The 12,141-nt window shown below is 30.4% G+C and overlaps 1 protein-coding gene across 1 annotated transcript; it reads left to right on the forward strand.

Annotated features, from left to right (window-relative positions):
- The first annotated feature begins 2,090 nt into the window (after positions 1 to 2,090).
- On the forward strand, positions 2,091 to 5,859 carry LOC112702502 (ferric reduction oxidase 8, mitochondrial). The gene is made up of 8 exons (XM_025753557.3): positions 2,091 to 2,344; positions 2,438 to 2,531; positions 2,600 to 2,785; positions 2,872 to 3,109; positions 3,225 to 3,552; positions 3,640 to 3,898; positions 4,689 to 5,365; positions 5,445 to 5,859. The coding sequence occupies exons 1-8, from the start codon at positions 2,188 to 2,190 to the stop codon at positions 5,627 to 5,629; spliced, it is 2,124 nt and encodes a 707-aa protein (XP_025609342.1). The 5' UTR covers positions 2,091 to 2,187; the 3' UTR covers positions 5,630 to 5,859.
- The last annotated feature ends 6,282 nt before the right edge of the window (positions 5,860 to 12,141 follow it).

Genomic DNA, 12,141 nt, shown 5'->3' on the forward strand with positions numbered 1-12,141 from the left:
ACATAAAATATTAATTGTGTATGATGACCGGGCCATCAGGTCGAGTTTGGATGACCCGAACTATGGCCCGGACCCGACCCGAAATAATAACCGAATATATTTTTTTGAGACTCTTATCTGACCCTAAACCCGATGAAATCACACCAAATTAGTCTCTAAAAAATTCGGGACCAAACCGAACCTTCGTGTCGGGCGAGCCATAAACACTCTAGAACCAACGATGCATGACTGCAGCTCCCCCAAATCGGACCCGGTTTTCCTACTCCCCAAATCTGTGCCTCCCACTTGTGGTTTCGAATTGGCTACATATTGTTCATAAACACACTAGCACTCAATATGCATGCACAACGCATTCCGCCAACCCATATAAAAAAAATGAGCCTCTTATTACAGCTTTACTTAAGAACTGCCGTCTATGGTGACCAAGGGTTTCCCGTGGCTAAGGCGATTGTATATCGTGGCATGCAGGAGATTTCGACACTTGAAGGAGGACGACTAGTTGACTAGAATTATGGGTTTGTTTGAGTGAATTTTTTTTAAAAAGAAAATTTTTGAATTATTTTTTTTAAATTTTATGAGAAATAAAAAAAATTTTATATTTGAATATTTCATAAAAAATTTTTTTTATTTATCAATTATGTTTGAATATAAAAATATAAAAATATTTTTTATTAAATAAAAAATATATTTTTTTAAAAAAAATCTTTAAAAAAAATATAAATTATAATTTTTCAACAAAAATATTTTTTTTATTTTTTTAGTATTTTTATTTTTATTATTAAAAATTTATTAAACACGTTAAAAAGTAAAAAAAAAAAATTTTATTGAAAAATTTTTTTTTTTAACAAAATAATGGCCCAACCAAGCTACGTGACCCGCAGTGAATTCGTTGAACGTGTAAAACTCATAACAATCGATAACACTAGCAGAGGACAAGGATGAAAAATGGATTTCGAATTGAAGAAAAAGATTGTTGGAAAAAAAAAATTAGAAATTAGGGAGAATAGAATTAGGATTTCAAGATGGGGATTTTTTTTCCGAAGGAGGGTTTAGCTGTTGAAGAACCAGTTTCGTTGTCGCGAGGTTTGGGATCATCATCGCATTTGAGGTACGGGTTTTATTTTCAAATAACCATTATATAATGTTATGTGAAACTCTAAGCTACTTGTTATGAGGATATTGATGAATTGTTGTTGATGATGGTTTAGTGAAATGTCTTCTTTTAGACGATGATTTTGAATAGTAATGGCTGGAGACCTTGAATGTTTGCTTATTCTATGGTATGGTATGATGTTGATATTTGTTGTTACCTAAATTATTAGTAATTGATAAGTTTAGTTTAATTACAAACACAAATTTTAAAGCTTCGTTCTCTCCTCCATGGATTAATCTCACAAAATTCAATTAATATCTCCTTCAACGTAAGCCAACAAGTCAAATAACAAATATGATCTCACTTGTACTAGTAATTAAGCAAGGCTGTGTTCGTAGCCATTGTTTCCATTTTTGTGTTCTAAATCACATGTGCTGTTGCTCTAAATTTAAGTAACATAGATCAAAACTATGTTCACATTTAAAGTTTCAACATACCCACATTCTGTAAAAATTGTTCAGAAAAAAAAAAAAACCAATCAGGAAATATTCTGTCACTTGATATGACAATTAGAAATTGCTACTCTAGTCTAGAGGCAAAGGGTATCATGGACCAGAATTCCACTATCTGTTGGAGGGACCATACGCTGGAGCAAAAAACTATGGTTATAATCCAAAGTTGCCACACTAGCAATTTTAATTAATAATACAGTGAGTAGAACATCAATTAGATTATGATATATATATATATATATAAAAGATAATGGTATGCCATCATGTTTATTCTCAGTGCATAATCACATCAAGCCCAAACGTCAAGTTTTAATTGTTAACTCTTCTGGAAATGATGAAAATGGAGAATCCGGTCGTGGGCACAATCCATTTAAACATTGCATAATCTTAATTTTCCCTTACTGTAGAAAGGTGCTTTATATAATAAATAAAATAATGGGGTACTAAAGTGGAAGTGGTGGGGCTAAATTTGATGTTCTTACCTCCAAAATGGTAAGCAGTAATTCTCCTAAGATTCCTTTATAAATAGGGATCTTAATCACTCCAATTGAAATGTGAAGACTGAAGAGCATTGATTCAGGCATGGCAAGCTCCACTTTACTTGCTATTCTTAAACTTCTTATGATTCTCATATGTGCAGGTTGGGTTGCTCTTTGGATTCTAAAGCCTACCCAAATATGGACAAGAAAATGGAAAGTTGCAGAAGAAAGTGCCAATAATACAATTTTTGGGTACTATGGTACACATTGAATTCATAAACAATTATATGAATTTGAATCTCCAGTGTTTAATTTGAATAAAATGATAGGTGACACTAGAAGATTCTTTGCAGGTCTTAACTTTGCTGTGTATACATTTCCAATAATTGCTGTTTGTATAATTGGACTTCTTTTCTTGGATTTGAAAGCTGCAAATCAAAGAAGCAGGTAATATCAAGTTCCATTCAATCACTTTAGTGGGTATTTTCACTTTCAATGATCATTTTCCCATGCAGAAGTTCACGGACCTCATCAATTATCAGCTCAAGTCCACTGGTAGTTAACAGTTTTCTAGGAATCTTATCCAGTATTGAAATACTGGTAATTTTGCTGTTTATACTCTTTCTAGCATGGACTTATTACGCTCGCATTTCTAACGACTTCAAGAAGTTGTTACCAGACAAATCCCTCAAGTTGAACCTGTAAATGCTCTTCTTATTACTCTTTTCTTTTGTGCTCTGATAGAAAGCTGTTGATTTAATTCACCAGATGCATAACTTCATTTCAGATGGCAACTCAAGTATCTCAGAATAGCAACCCGGTTCGGGTTGCTGGCCGAAGCCTGCCTTGCTTTGCTTCTTCTTCCTATCTTAAGGGGATTGGCTCTGTTTCGCATACTCGGCATCCAATTCGAAGCTTCAGTCAGATATCACACCTGGCTTGGAACTGCAATGATATTTTTCGCTGCAATACACGGCGCAAGCACTTGCTTTGTCTGGGGTGTCAGCCACCATATACAGAAAGAAGTGAAGCCCAAACTCTAAATTCTAAAACATGTTTCTTCAAATTTTTCAATTTTCTTTTAATTGTAGTAATGATTAGTACTCTCCTTTTAATTTTCTGTTCATGATCTTCAAACAGATTTGGAAGTGGCAAAGCACAGGACGAATATACCTTGCAGGAGCGATTACACTTGTCACCGGGCTAGTTATCTATGTCACTTCACTTCCACAAATCAGGAGGATGAAGTTTGAAATCTTCTACTACACACATCATCTCTACACAATCTTTCTAGTGTTCTTCTTGTTCCATGGTGGAGATAGGCACTTCTATACAGTCTTCGGAGGACTATTTCTTTTCAGCCTCGACAAACTGCTCCGCATCATACAATCGAGTCCAAGAACCTGCATGATTTCTGCTAGAACTTTCCCATCCAAAGCTGTGGAAATAGTTCTGCCTAAAGATCCGTGTATTCAATCTGATATTGAACTTTAGAATTGAAAAAATATGAGAACAAAGAATATGAAATTTAAATGTTTCTTTCAATGATTTGCAGGGCTGAAGTATATGGCTACAAGTGTTATATTTATGAAGATACCAGCAATATCACATCTTCAGTGGCATTCTTTCAGTATAATATCAAGTTCCAGGGCTGAAAACCAAACCATGTCTGTAATAATCAAATCTGAAGGGTGGTGGACCAATTCTCTTTATGATCTGATACAGGCTGAGATTGAAAAAGGTGCTGATAAGAGGAAGGGTATACCTGTTGCAATTGAAGGACCTTATGGACCTGCTTCATTAGACTTCTTAAAGTAAGCAAACACATGATCTCCACTGTCACTTTTACTTTTTAGCGCCAATTTAATCGTGTTTTTAACTTTGTGCCTAACTTTTATCTAATTTATTTTTTATAGTAAATTTTAAATATATAAGATTTATTAATTAGGGTAAAGTGCTAAATTAGTCCTCTATGTTTGAGCGTTTTGGTCCTTAAAGTTTAAAGTGTCGTATTTGAATTAAAAAAAGTTTCATTTAGCTTTAATGTAGTCTCTCACCGTGAGGTCAAAGTTAAATAATTATCAGAATGACCTACATAACAGCAGTACAAGAATAAGGTCGATAATCTGGAGAACAAGTACAAGCTCCAGAGGCACAAAATTAACCGTGAATACATCAATACATTTATTTATCATTCTTTTTAGTTTTATAGAAAATATTTCATTTAAATTGTAAGAAGAATGATAAATAAATGTATTGATGCATCCACGGTTGATTTTGTGCCTCTGCAACTTGTACTTGTTCTCCAAATTATCTACCTCGTTCTTGTATTGCTGTCATGTAGAACATTCTGTTAATTATTTAAATTTGACCTCACCGTGGGACTATATTAAAACTAAATGAAATATTTTTGAATTTAAATAAGACACTTTAAATTTTAAAAATCAAAATAAGATTATGCCCAAATATAAGGGACCAATTTAGTACTTTACCCTACTTTTAAGTCTTAACTGAACTGTCTAGTCACATTCTAATGTGGAAAAATAGAAAAAAATAATAGAATATAATTCAAATAATTGAAAGGAAAAAAAAATATATCTGCAGATATGACAGTCTACTCCTGGTTGCTGGAGGAAGTGGAATAACCCCATTTCTGAGCATTTTGGAAGAACTCAATTCATCTAGCAGCAAAAGTAGATATCCTTCAAGAATTCATCTTGTGTATGTCATCAAGAAGGCACAGGACTTTTGTCTATTACATCCAATCTCACATCTTTTGGTCAACCATTCAACTGAAAATTGCCATTTGAATCTAAAGTTGTTTGTGACTCAAGAAACACAAGCAGGGGTTGGAATCAAAGAGCTACTGAATGAATTCTCAAAAGTAAGAACCCTGGAACTGGACACGGTGTGTGCAAATTATGCTGTACACGGGCCTGAGAGTCCGTGTTGCTTGGCCGCCATCGTAGGAATGAGCTCCATCATTTTTCTTTTTTTTCTCATCTGTTTCAACCATGTTATAATTCCATCTGGGAAGCATTCGAATTCGTCGAAGCAAAAGACTCCCTCTTGGATGGTGGACCTGCTTCTTATAGCTGCTTTTGTCCTAGCTTTAGCATGCAATGGCTTGGTGGCGGTTCTTCTTAGATGGAGAAGGCTGAAGAAAGGGATTCAACCAATCTCTGAGAAAGACATGAAGCCCCTTGATCTAAGCTCAGCTGAAATTAGGAATGCTCTTGAAGAACATGAAGTCCACTTCGGTGGAAGGCCTAACTTTGAAGGTAGTGTGTTGTTAGAATATCAATTGTTTCTTTGGATTTGTTATATGCATTCAATGATCTCCATCATCCAATTGGGCAGATATATTTGGCATGTTCCAAGAAGAAACTTGTGGATCGAATATTGGAGTGTTGGTGTGTGGACCGGAGACCTTGAAGGAATCGGTGGCGGCTGCATGCCGGAAGCAGTCCAATTGTTTCAAGTTTGGTGGTGGAAAAAGAACAGAGCCATGCTTCACTTTCCACTCCCTCAACTTCACGCTTTAGTAATCAAAACTACGCAAGTAAAACTGTAAAAGTAGTCGCATACACACTCTTATCTTTCAAGCCATGCATTTCTCAATTAGTTTTCTGAGTAAACCAAAACAAACACTATCCGATTTTAGCAAGAATGTAAGCTTTATGTTGTTTGTGTTCCTTTGATAGTTATATAATGTACATCTTAATGTATCAAAATGTCTAAAAAATATTGCAATGAAAAATATCCTCCTTCTTTATCCTTCAGTGTGGGATTTTAAATTTATCATTTACATGTCTCTTTTCGTATTTATTCACGGTCAGAAACTCAGTTACTCAGGATATCCATATCAAGTAAAACTCGGTGACTAATTCCTCAGCGGACTTATAAATACTTTTAGATTAAAAAAAAAAAGAAATAGATCCTTATGTTTAGTTTGTATTTTCATTTTTTATTTTTATTTTAGTGTTTTCTGTTTTTTGGATTTTGTGAAAGAAAAAATGAAAATAGGGAGTGAAAACAAAAAATAGGATTTTATTGTTTTCACGGTTTTCACTTTTTATCTTCACAAAATTAAAAAAAAAATACTAAAAATGAAAACACAAATCAAACGCACCGTAACTTTTAAATTCAAAAATACTGAAAATGATTTTTGTTTATAAAAAAAAGCCCTATATATTCCCCTCGATATCCCAATTTAAAATTCAATCCATAAAAGTTATCAAAGATTGTATTGCTTAAAAGCCTTCCCAAATATTTTCTTAGGAGTTATTTTTGGTTCTGATTTACCATTTCTTTTAAAAATTGCTGCTCATACTATACAAAATTCTTATTTTCTAATGTCAAATTTTCAAAATGCTGGAGATTATAAAAAATAGTAAAGTGAGAAAAAAAATTGACCATTGAAAAGTAAGAAAAAATTAGAGGACTTGTTACTGATGATTTTGTGATTCGCAATAATAAATTTTTGTTATAAATGAAGGTATATGAATAAAGATTTGAGTATGATAAATAATTAAAAAAATATATTAATAAAAAATAAATTAAAAAATAATCTAAAGATATATTTATTTCAAAATTATAAAAATATACACATATACACTGACACAAAATGTACATAAATATATAGTTTGTTTGTTTGTTAAGACACTAATAATAAGATATAAATATATTTGTCATTAAGAATTTATTGGAAAATATAGTTGATGATGAAGGTAATGAGATTAGAAAGTGAAATTTTTGAAGGGATAAAATCGTAATAAAAATCTATATCTCATATCTAATATTTGTATCTCAGTTTTTTTATAAAACACTATGTACATATATTTTGTGTATCATTGTATGCCAGTGTATTTTCTCAAAATTTATGTTTCATTAAACAAATAGTAAATATATGAATTTTTTTTTATATAAATAAATATGAAAAATTCTTTATTTACTAAAATACGTATCAGACAAAATAGTTCCAAAAATACGCATGGCTATTTTAAGGATGGCGTCGGCTAAGTGGGTTTGTACTACATTTCAGTTTTAGCGACCACGAAATGCAGCAAACAGCAACAGGAATCGTTTCAGGTGTGGCGTCCACGGAATGGGGGATCCATTTAGTGGCTGGCGCCTGCGAATTGAGCTTATTAGGGGCAGCATCTACGAAATTGTTGACAATCCAGTGGTATTGGTGCTATCTAAATTTCAGCAGCTTTCGTTACCAAGTGTGTGTTTAGATTAGAGTTTACAAACTAGAATTTGTATAAAATTGATTTTGCAAAATTTGATTTTAATAAAAGTGAGTTGGTATTAACGTGATTTATGTTTAGTAATTTTGTATCAAAATAGATTATAATAAAATGAATGTTGTTTGGATTACATCATTAAAATTAGGTTTAAACAAAAATTACCAAAGTAGACATAAATTTATATCATTTAAAATTATATTATTTTAATATTCTTTGACTATAATTTCTTTTAAAAAAAAATTTAAATTTATGTGTTGAAATTTAGTACCTTTTTGTTATAATTTGTTAGTACTCTTCTTTAGTACTTTTTTTATATTTAATTATTTCTTTTTAATAGAATTTATATTATAAAATTAACAATAAGAAATAAAATATATACTAATTTAAGAAGATACAGTAAAAAATATACAAAGTCAAATAAAAAAATAAAATTCTATAAAAAAAATACGTGTTAATAAAAATGATTAAAAAATTTTATATGAATAATAAATACTAAAAATTCTATTAAAAAAATACAATAATATACATAAGTAAACATAAAAAAAACTCTAAACAAAAATATTCATACTATTAACAAAAAATAAATAAATAATTGATAAAAATTAAAAGTTAACAAAGAGTACTAATAATAATATTAAAAAAATATTTGTTTGTAAAGCATAGTCATGAAAAAAATTTAGAACTCTGATGATTATTTTTTGTATCTTTTATTTACTGTAAATGAGATTGAATGGCAAAATTGGTAGAATGGTAATTAACTTTTTAATTTATCAAGTGAATGCAAAAACTATAATTTGTTGCTTCTGGTGAACAGGAGTTCAAACCCAAAATCAATTTCGCGTTTAGATGTAAAAAGTTAACCAAACAAAAATTACAACGTTCAAGAAAATTAAACATGCTTCTTGTGCTTCTAACATATTTACCAAATACATCCCCAATTCATATGCGCCAGCCGCCAGTCACGATAATCCCATTTTGCGGACATCACTATTGATTTGGGTCAATTCGTTGCTGCTGCCCCTTAGTTGGACCAACTCGTGTGCGCCAGCCTGACTTGATCTATTTCGTGCGTGCCAAGGTGCGAGGAGGACGAGCTGCAATTTTACTGTTATTGTCTGTTTCATTTCGTGGTTGTTAAAGCTGAAATGGAATACAAATTCACTTTGCGTGCACTATCCTTAAAATGGCTATATGTATTCTTAGAACTATTTTAACTGGTGCGCATTTTGGTAAATAAAAGTTTTTTCATATTTATTTATATAAAAGAGTCGAATATATGTTCATCATGTCTATTTTTTGATGGGGATATAGACAAAAACTTAACACAACATTAAATAACGACAAGTAACATAAATCTTTTAATATATGCCATTATCTAACTGATAAAAACGATTTCATTTATTATTGTATCTTTTAGAAATCAATTTGAGGCGTTTGATCTTTTGATAACTAATTTAACCGTTAATTCTCATTAACTTTTACAATTATGTACATGAATGAACGTATAAACTCACATTTAATTTGTTGCAAGTGCAAAAGATCAAATTCTAGGAGGAGGAGGGGGGGGGTTATAACTAACTGGGAAACTAAAATTAAAACATTTCCCAGGTTCCTTGAATTGTATTATAATTATTTTAAAAGACAAATATTTTGTATTGACAAGTACAACAGAATAGAATGCGTGAAAATTTTTTTGGTAAACTTTGTTAGAATATGTGAATTTTGGAGAATTGCTAGTGATAATTTCGGATTCTCTTCTTTTTTGTTTTAGGTCCAAATTCCAACCTTCTTTTAGCTTCATATAGCATGGGCCCTTCCCTCATCACTTTCCTTGTGGATCAGTGGGGTTTCTTACGGTTTCACCATTTTGGGCCTTTGATCAGTATTGTATAACTTCCTTAACAAAATGGGCCCATCTATATTGATTTCACAGACCAAAAACAAAAAGAGAGACTTGTTTTCTCCAACTAGTCAACTACTGTTTATTTATTATTTTATTTATTCAGCAAAGAATTCACAGGGACCTATGGTTAAATTCGTGTTACTCCCTTCTCTAATTATCAAACTGCAAATTGATAAGGTGCACCACCATACCTTTCACTTACAATGATTAAATAAACATTAATTACATGTATTTAGAAGGATAATTTTGTTTCTCTAGTTATACATTTATTAGTTATCAAAATCAACTTATTATTTTTCTTTTCAATCTATTTTATTTTGAAATAGATGGTGGAAAATTTTTTCCTTTTAATTTTAATACAGGTACGGGAGAATTAAATCCAAACTTTTCAATGATGAAATATATTTAATATAAAAATTAAAATAATAAAATATTATAATCAAATTATCAATTAAAATATATTTTTTGTTGTTAATATTTGCGATTTTTTAAAAATATTCTTAAAGTTTAATCTCATTCAATTTTATCTCTAATTTTTTATTTATTTAATTTTATTCTTAACATTTTTAATTTTTGTCAAAATTATCTTTAAAAATTTTTAAATTTTTTTTAAATTTTACATGAAATTAAAATTTAAAAATAAATTTGATATAAATAAAAAACATTAAAAATTAAATTAAATTAAACATTAAAAATACTTTTAAAATATCGCAAATATTAAAAAAATATATTTTACTCTTAAATATATAGGCCAACAAAAAAATAAAATAAAATGCAAGACAAAAAGGGAACAGAAAGTCAAAAGGATCTTCTGAAAACTCGTTGGGCCATGAGATTAGGTAGTTAAAACAGGTTGGTTGATCTTCATCATTAACCCTTTTACTTAGAGCAATGTGGAAGCTAAGGACTAGTTAGGGTCCCCATGAATGATTGAAACGAAGCTTTGGGTTCAAAAAGCATGTGGCCATGGTAGTGGACTAGTGGTGCATGGCAGAACCGAAGAAATAAGTTATATTAGGAAAAAAATAAAAAATAATTAATTTTAATTGATAAAATATTTTAGTTTATTTGTCTATTTAAATAAGTGTTAAAAAATTTAAATTTTGTTTTGTATATACAGTGATTTATTGATTAATAACAAATTTTTAAATAGAACTTTAATCTATGATAAATTAATTATTAATTTATTAAATTAAAAAATATAATATCGCAGAAAATTAAAATAAATAAAAGGTTGGAAGATATGATTCGCTCGCAATCTACCAAACTAAATTGCTTGCTTAGTAGGAAAACTTTAGGATATTTATTTTTGCATAGGGATTGCGTAAAGCTGAATAGAGCCTGCCCTGAATTTGAGTGTTTGATTTAAAAGGAAGAGGCATGACATGTTAAAGGGTCCAAATGGTCCATCTTTTATTTGTCCTCTAAATATTAGGCAAGTTTTCAATAGGAGCATGAACATGTGCATCAACATATCCGGCATCATATTATACTACTAATTATTATTATTATTATTATTATTATTATTATTATTATTATTATTATTATTATTATTATTATTATTATTTCAAAGTCCATATACGTGGCAGTCTATTAATTTTTTACTACCTAATTGGCCCTCCTTTTGTCACAGGACATTAATTGTTTTCGTTAGTGTGGCCATGATTTTGTTTAGAATGTTTAGATTAAATCAAACTAATTAGTGATAGTATATTAGTAATGGATGTTAGTAAGTATTATAACACTAAATTAAAGGTAGTGTTTGTTTTGAGATACTAAGATAGAGATTCAAAAATTGAGATTCAATATTATATTTGTTAGTTTAGAGATTGGTATTAAAATTTTGGTCTTTATCTCAAAAATTTCAGTATTTCAGTATCTCTAAAAAATGAAGATATAGAGGACTAAAATTTCTAAAGATAGAGACTGAAACTTTAATAACATTTTATATCTAAAATACATTCATTTTAATTAATTAATTCTAATTTTACCCTTTGTACAAATTAAATTAGAATTTTATTCTTGTTTCAATTTTTGTCTTCCACTTTGCACCAAACAGAATATTGAGATTTATTTCAATCTCTGTCTCTTAGTTTCTGTCTCTCAGTCTCAGTCTTTTTATCTCTGAATCTCTACCAAACGCTACCTTAGGTACCTATCCGGTTTAGTTAAGTTGATCTGTTTGAATTAAAGTAAAGGGATATAATAATAATAATAAAAAAATACACCTACTGGATAGATATGAGGAGTCAAGCCCCACTTTGGTCCTTGAGATTGGCGAGTTGCACTGATTTAGTCTCTGACTTTTCAGTTGCTACAATTTAGTCCTCCAGATTTATAAAAGTGCACCAATATAGTCCTTCCTCAACGCTGTTAGTGAGATAGCTCAAGTCTTGCCATGTTGAACATATTAAAATGACGTTTTACACGTTTTGTCGCTAAAAGAGCACTAAATAATGTCATTTCAGGATTTGAACAATATTAAAAGAGAGGGGTATAACATTTTAATATAGTTCAAACCCTCAAACGACGTCGTTTAGTGCCTTCTTTAGCGCCAGAACGCATACCATGTCGTTTTAATATGTCTAGCGTGACAAGACTTGAGTTACACCACTAACGGTTTTGAGTTTCGACTACAGAAGATATACGAAGGATTACATTGGTGCACTTTTTTTTAATCTGGAGGACCAAATTGTGGTAATTGAAAAGTTAGAGACCAAATTAATGTAACTCGCCAATCTCAAAGACTAAGATAGGGTTTAACTCTAGATACGAGTGAAGATTTAATACACATATGCACAATATATGTATATCAAGATAGATTATAAGGTCTAAGACAGTTTAAATATAATTATTTTTCAGGCAACTAATTAGACCGAAAGACTGATATATTATAAAAACT

This window comes from Arachis hypogaea, chromosome 7 (genome assembly GCF_003086295.3).
Source record: "Arachis hypogaea cultivar Tifrunner chromosome 7, arahy.Tifrunner.gnm2.J5K5, whole genome shotgun sequence".
Classification (NCBI taxonomy): domain Eukaryota; kingdom Viridiplantae; phylum Streptophyta; class Magnoliopsida; order Fabales; family Fabaceae; genus Arachis; species Arachis hypogaea.

Bases quoted from the DNA above. Each gene is read 5' to 3' on its own strand.
- LOC112702502 (XM_025753557.3), top strand. From the start codon at position 2,188: ATGGCAAGCTCCACTTTACTTGCTATTCTTAAACTTCTTATGATTCTC. The intron at 2,345-2,437 runs GTACACATTGAA...GATTCTTTGCAG, and splicing joins TACAATTTTTGGGTACTATG to GTCTTAACTTTGCTGTGTAT. The intron at 3,110-3,224 runs GTGAAGCCCAAA...ATCTTCAAACAG, and splicing joins GCCACCATATACAGAAAGAA to ATTTGGAAGTGGCAAAGCAC.